Source organism: Bos indicus x Bos taurus, chromosome 3 (genome assembly GCF_003369695.1).
Source record: "Bos indicus x Bos taurus breed Angus x Brahman F1 hybrid chromosome 3, Bos_hybrid_MaternalHap_v2.0, whole genome shotgun sequence".
In the NCBI taxonomy this organism is placed as follows: domain Eukaryota; kingdom Metazoa; phylum Chordata; class Mammalia; order Artiodactyla; family Bovidae; genus Bos; species Bos indicus x Bos taurus.
In genome coordinates this window covers 18948720-18954719 of record NC_040078.1, presented here as the reverse complement: position 1 = coordinate 18954719, position 6000 = coordinate 18948720, and the positions used below count along the sequence as shown (strand labels likewise).

The 6000-nt window shown below is 40.0% G+C and overlaps 1 protein-coding gene across 1 annotated transcript in view; it reads right to left on the bottom strand.

The window, feature by feature from the left end:
- Positions 1-1491: 1491 nt before the first annotated feature.
- The window catches only part of THEM4 (thioesterase superfamily member 4), a 49324-nt gene continuing 44815 nt past the window's right edge, over positions 1492-6000 (bottom strand). Inside the window, exons 5-6 of the mRNA XM_027533270.1 lie at positions 5159-5283; positions 1492-2105 (exon numbers count right to left, since the gene is read on the bottom strand). Coding sequence (XP_027389071.1) covers positions 2065-2105; positions 5159-5283 — 166 coding nt within the window. The 3' untranslated portion in view covers positions 1492-2064. The remainder of the gene's footprint in view (positions 2106-5158; positions 5284-6000) is intronic.

The window sequence follows — 6000 nt, the reverse complement described above, 5'->3', positions numbered from 1 at the left end:
ACATCTTTTTTGGGTGTTAGTTCTAAAAGGTCTTGTAGGTCTTCATAGAACCATTCAACTTCAGCTTCTTCAGCGTTACTGGTTGGGGCGTAGACTTGGATTACTGTGACACTGAATGATTTGCCTTGGAAACGAACAGAGATCATTCTGTCATTTTTCAGATTGCATCCAAGTACTGCATTTCAGACTCTTTTGTTGACCATGATGGCTACTCCATTTCTTCTAAGGGATTCCTGCCCACAGTAGTAGATATAATGGCCATCTGAGTTAAATTCACCCATTCCCGTCCATTTTAGTTTGCTGATTCCCAGAATGTGCGACATTCACTCTTGCCATCTCCTGTTTGACCACTTTCAATTTGCCTTGATTCATGGACCTAACATTCCAGGTTCCTATGCAATATTGCTCTTTACAGCATCGGACCTTGCATCTATCACCAGTCACATCCACAGCTGGGTATTGTTTTTGCTTTTGCTCCATCTGTTCTTTCTTTCTGGAGTTATTTCTCCACTGATCTCCAGTAGCATATTGGGTACCTACCAACCTGGGGAGTTCCTCTTTCAGTATCCTATCATTTTGCCTTTTCATACTGTTCATGGGGTTCTCAAGGCAAGAATACTGAAGTGGTTTGCCATCCCTTTCTCCACTGGACCATATTCTGTCAGACCTCTCCACCATGACCCTCCCATCTTAGGTAATCAATTATAGAGGTAATCAAATTAAAACTAGGTTGTTAAGGTGGACCCTACCAATATGACTGGTATCCTTATAAAATGGGGAAACATGGACAGAGGGAAAATGATACAAAGACACACATGAGAATACCATTTGAAGGTGGGGTGATGCATCTACAAGCCAAAGAACGCATTAGGCAACCAGAAGCTAGGAGAGAGCATGGAATAGTCCCTTCCCTAGACCTTCAGAGGGAGCACAGCCTTGCTGATACCTTGATTTTGGATTTAAAGTCTTCAGACCCATGAGACAATGAATTTCTGTTGTTCTAAGCCACCTAGTATGTGGTACTTCATGATGGCAGCCTTAATGTTATGGTCTGAATGTTTGGGTCACCCCACCCTGGGCTGGCCCAATTCATATGTTGAAGTCCTAATGCCCAATATGATGGTATCAGTAGGCAGGGCTTTTGGGATGTGCTTAAGGTGAAGCCTTCAAGAATGTGAATAGTGTCCTTATAAAAAGATCCAGAGAGATCTCTAGCTCCTTCCACCATGTAAGGACACAATGAGAAGGTACCAGATATGAACTAGTAAGTGGGCCCACATCAGAAGGTGAACACACTGGCATCCTGATCTTTGGACTTTCCATTTTAACTCATTTTAACTGTGAACAATAAATTATTGTTTTTTACAAGCTACCTGGCCTGTGGTATTTTGTTATAGAAGTCCAAATGGATTAAGACACTTAGGAAATGAATACAGGCTGCTTCCAGTGATGATAAACCATGCTACTGGTAAGAGATAATAACAGTCTATGTTAAAATGGTAAAGTAGTTTAATCCCTAGACTCCAAGACAACAGAGGTGAAGGGTCTGATTCTATAGAAACTGGTTGTTTCCTACTGTAGCCTAGAAGATTTGTTTAGATACAACAAAGCTAGTTTTGTAATTTATAATGCATACACACCACACACACACACACACTCATGTACCCACATATTCATTCCTTTCTTCAGTTTTCTGGCATTTCCAAGTTTGTGGTAAAAGTTTCAGTATGAATTTTTCCTCTAGTCTGCAATGGATCAGACATCACTCCTGAGCAACCTTAAGGAGCCCATTCAGATTTTAGGAGAACCAGACACTCATCCTAAGGAGACAGAAAGAATTGCTGATACTGTCACAGAGAGTGTCTCTGTGTTAAAAAAGTTTGGAAGGTGGAAATGGAGCTCCTGGAATTGAATTCAAAAGACTTATTTAGGAAGGTCTGTGTTAGCAGGTTTTGCCTGATGGGGATTTAACAGTGGATGACAAGAGCAGGACTGGAGACCACTGCTTCTTCTGGAGGAGGGGCAGCCTTATGCAGACTGCTATGGAATTCACCAGAAGCTCTTTTATGTTGAACTTTTTTCAGGATCCAGCTTTATAAATAAACCTAAACAAAATAGAAGGAGATGATTATAAGTCAACTGACTTTGACCTGATGAAACTTCTCTAAGTAGAAATATATAAATACACACAAAGAAAAGCACTTTGATTCATATTGGTACTCTCAGGATATCTGCATACTCTCATTTTTCAGCTAAATTAAGAATCAATTTTTGACTATCACAATACTGTATTAGCAACTCCTGGGTAACCAAGTCGTCTACCTCTTGGTCATTTCATGGTTCTTTACCACTTTCATTAGAGATAGTCAAGAAGGTGAAAGGAAGTAAAATTACAACTGAGCCATCTGGTACCTTTATGATACTGAAAGATTTAATGAGACAGGAAGCACAAACCACAGCCTGGGATGGGGTTTAAATTAACTGTGGATTCAAATTATTCATGATCTTCCTCCTGCTTCTTTTATCCATCATTGCTGCAAAAGCTGACACTTAAGGGAAAAATGAATTTCTTAAACAAGACACAAAAGCATTAACTGTAAAGGAAAAAATTTAATAAATGTGAATATATTTACATCAAAAACTTCTGTTCATAAAAAGATAACATAGCAAATAAAAGGCAACTTACATATTCTAGGAGATATATGCGGCTTATATAGTCAACAAAAAGATTAGTTTAATAAAAATATAAAGAATTTCTATAAACCAATTTAAAAAGTAAGAAAAAAACAATAAAAGAGGCTGAACAAATAGGAATTTTGCAGAATGGGAGACAAATATGATTAATAAATATATCAGGAAAATGCAACTTAAGATCATACTGATATATCATTTTACAACCATTTGGCAAAAATCAAGAAGTTTGATTTTATCAATTGCTGGAAAAAATAGGGAATCAAGAGAATCTCATCTATTGCTGGTGGGAATGTAATTTGTTACAGCTTGAGAAAATAATCTGGCATTCCTCTGTAAGGCTGAACATTCTTACACCCCACAACCCAGAAATTTCACTCCTAAGCATAGGCCAAGCTCTTGCCCATATATACCAGCAGAAGACATGAATAAGAATGTTCATAGTAGCCCCATTCATAATAGTCAGACTTCCACCATTAGAAGAGGAGATAAATTCATTGCAGTATAGTCACACAATGCAATATTATACTGTAGTAAACGAACAAGCTACAGAACCAACAACATGTGTGAACTTGTTATATGAAGCTAAGTGGGGAAAAAAAAATCAAATCCCAGAAAAGCACATACAGTACAATCTCTTTTCTACAAAGTTCAAAAACAAACACCTAAACAATATATTACTTAGGCACACATATATTCTTAATAAAACTTAAAAAAATAATGTATAAAGGAATGAAAACCACAAAATTTGAGATCACTTCTGAAGGCAGTGAGTTACTTCTGAAGGAAAAACAGAAGGATGAGATGGAGAAAAGTAATTAGGTAGGGATATAATATTATTAAGATTCTGTTCTTGTTTGATTGAAAATTTCAAGATGTTTGTTAAATTAGAAAAAATAAACACATTAGTGAACGAGTAAGTAAAAGATTACCTTTCATGTAAATACTAATAATGAGTATATATATTCTACATCAAGGATTCTGACTAACCCAAACATGTGAATCTGAGCTCCATTAAAATAAGAAGAAAAAAACAAACAAAAAGTATTGGATATCTAAATTAGCTTTCCTAAATCTGAAGCTATTGAAGATGAGGCTTCCAGGACCCATCACTTGCAAAGGCCCTGTGAGAGCTGACAATATACAAAGTTACTGATTACAACAGTATTTGCAAGAGCAAAAGACAGAAAATATCCATGTCCAATATCTCCAACTCCAATCCAGGACCATAGGGTTCATTCTCACTTGCACTTTTTCCATATCTGGAACTCTGGTTCCCAGCCTGTGCAGATGCCACCCTTCCCCTGTGGGCTCCGCCACCCATGCTGCTCCCCATGTGAACTCTTCCCTTTCCCTACTTGGACTCTGACATCCTGTGCTGGGCCACTGCCCTGTGCCGACATCCTTTACTCCACTCAGGCTCCTAGACAGCGACGGGCTGATGTAGCCATCCCTCCCCATGGCCCTGCCCTCACCCCTGGGCCTACCACGCCCCACCCCGACTCTCCCTAATAGCTTTAGAAATATTTAAGAAGAAAGGAAGGGTGAAATGGAAGGAAGAAGAAAAAGGGAAGAGAATGGGAAGAACCTATCATTTTTTCTGCACTAATGATAGCATAAATACAGTCACTGTCCTGTATCTTGTATTTTTCGTTCAGTGTATAGTAATGACATATAGCTCCATATCATACCCAAAGAGTTCCCTTATTCTTATTTGTTGTTTAATTGCTCAGTTGTGTCTGACTCTTTGTAATCCCATGGACTGTAGCCTGCCAGGTTTCTCTGTCCATGGGATTTCCCAGGCGAGAATGCTGGAGTTGGTTGCCATTTTCTTCCACAATAATTTTTACGGCACACACAATATAGTATATGGATGAGCTGCAGTCTCTTTACCTAGTCTCCTATTGATAGATATCTATGTTTGGCCAATCTTTGGCTAGGTCAAATAACACTGAATGAGTGGCACCAATACTAGAACTCTAGAGCAACCTTAGGGGCTTCCCAGGTGGCTCAGTGGTAAAGGATATGTCTGCCAAGCAGGAGATGTGAATTCAATCCCTGGATCGGGAAGATCCCCTGGAGAAGGAAACGGCAACCTTTTCCAGTATTCTTGCCTGGAGAATCCCATGGACAGAGGAGCCTGGCAGGGGGTCCATGGGGTCCCAATTGAGTCAGATGAGACTCAGCAACTAAACAACAGAGCAACCTTACACACATTGTAATGTTGAACACATGTTAGTACACCTTTGGAATAAAATCCTGAAAATGGGTCAAAAGGCACATGACTATAATTTTGAGAGATACTGGAAAACAGTGAATAAGAATAGCTTGTTCTCTGCATGACAGGGAATTAAGAATTTCTGGGCATGCATGGATTAAAAAACCAAATCAATTCCACCCCTCCCCAAACAAAAAAAACCCCAAACAGCTGAAACCAAACCTAAAATAGCAAGTGGCAGCTTCTTACCTGTTGCCTCTGAGTATAGTGTCTTCTCATCAACACTTCGAACATTACAGGAAAGAAACAATTTCCTCCCCTCAAGTTTATCAAGTTGGCTATTTATCACAACAACAGAACAAAGAGGGACAGGTCTGCAGAACAAAAAAGGAAAAAACATCTGTTTTTATCAGATTTATGTAACACTGAGAGATGATGAAGTGCATGACAGGGGTGGAAATTTATGACATGTGGGTATCAGTGGGTACTGACTGACTTAGATAAACTGCTCCTAAAGTGGGGCTGACATCACCAGACGCTCACACTCCCTTGCTCCCAAGCACACTGCGCTCAGGTGGCTCCTGGGCATCCAGTCCCAGCCTGCTGTTGTGGGGTACGTGCAAAGAGATCACCAGGGATTCCAGCTCTGTGATGGCAGGGACTGTCCCATCTGAAGGGAGCTGAAATCCTAGTCAGCGTCTCTCGTTTTCTCTGTCATAATCAAAATTTCTCACCCATCCACTTTAGAGTAACTGTCACTAGAAAGACACTGAATAACAAATTGCTGGTATTAGCTTAATGTGCTAAGTCAGAGCTGTCCAACAGAACTGTAAGTGATGACAGAAACGATGGGCCACAGCTGAGCTGTCCAACATGGTTGCCAGAGATGGCTACTGAGCATTCAAAATATGGCTATTGTGAATGAGAAACTAAATCTTTAGTTTAGTTTCTATTCAGTTTGGTTCAGTTCAGTCACTCAGTCGTGTCCGACTCTTTGTGACCCTGTGAACCGCAGCACGCCAGGCCTCCCTGTCCATCACCAACTCCCAGAATCCACCCAAACCCACGTCCATTGAGTTGGTGATGCCATC